The sequence below is a fragment of the Cyprinodon variegatus genome, unplaced genomic scaffold (assembly GCF_000732505.1).
Source record: "Cyprinodon variegatus isolate N-32 unplaced genomic scaffold, C_variegatus-1.0 Scaffold386, whole genome shotgun sequence".
Lineage (NCBI taxonomy): Eukaryota > Metazoa > Chordata > Actinopteri > Cyprinodontiformes > Cyprinodontidae > Cyprinodon > Cyprinodon variegatus.
This window is the reverse complement of record NW_015150839.1, coordinates 514,490-515,302: the sequence shown is the minus strand read 5'-3', so window position 1 is coordinate 515,302 and position 813 is coordinate 514,490. Positions and strand designations below refer to the sequence as shown.

Sequence of the window (813 nt, the reverse complement as noted above, 5' to 3'; positions counted from 1 at the left end):
TTTTGAAACGTCCAATCAACAACTTTGAGGAGTCGTCATAGTTTTCTGGTTTCTTTACCACAGTTAGCGAGATGTATTTTCAGACCAAGTGAATCTTTATCTTTTCCTCACATAAAAAAGCCATGATATTTATAAATATTTTATATAATTTTATACAATAATTAATCTTAATAATTTATAAGCCAACAGTGTATTCGTTTGCTCCTCCTTCTCTGGTATACTGAGAATAGTATGCTGATCTATTTAAACGTGCTGGTTGGATGACAACGTCCTCTTCCCTCCTCGTCTGCAGGTCCTTCTCTCTCTGCGTCTACTCCTCATGATGAAGCCGCATGTGTTGTCCAGGATGAGCAGGGAGATAGCTTATGGCCTCCATGAGCTGCTGAAGACCAATGCAGCTAACATCCACTGTACAGACGATTGGTACACACTCTTCTCCCTGCTGGAATGCATCGGAGCAGGAGTCAGACCTCCGGCCTCCTTCCAGCTCAGCTCCTCTACCACCGACCATGAAACAGGTTCGACCCGTCCTCCGCTTCCATTTCTATTAATCTTTGAAAACATGGATCCTGTAAAGGTTGAATCACTGGAGGTTTAAAGGTGGATCTGTTTTGACTGTAAAGAACAACTCTTCATGGCAGCAGAGATTTTCCTGTAGACTCAGTGGCCACATTGTAGTCTTAGTGGCCACATTCCAGACTGAGTGACCACCTCCTAGTCTAAGTGATTCAGTCCATTCTCGGTGGCCACAGTCCAGTCTTAAGTGGCCACGGGCCTGTCTCAGTGGCCACGGGCCTGTCTCAGTGGCCACAG

The 813-nt window shown here is 45.0% G+C and overlaps 1 protein-coding gene across 1 annotated transcript in view; it reads left to right on the top strand.

Annotated features, from left to right (window-relative positions):
* Window positions 1–813, top strand: part of gbf1 (golgi brefeldin A resistant guanine nucleotide exchange factor 1) — an 83,936-nt gene that overhangs the window by 66,385 nt on the left and 16,738 nt on the right. The window contains exon 28 of the mRNA XM_015387147.1: window positions 293–518. Coding sequence (XP_015242633.1) covers window positions 293–518 — 226 coding nt within the window. The remainder of the gene's footprint in view (window positions 1–292; window positions 519–813) is intronic.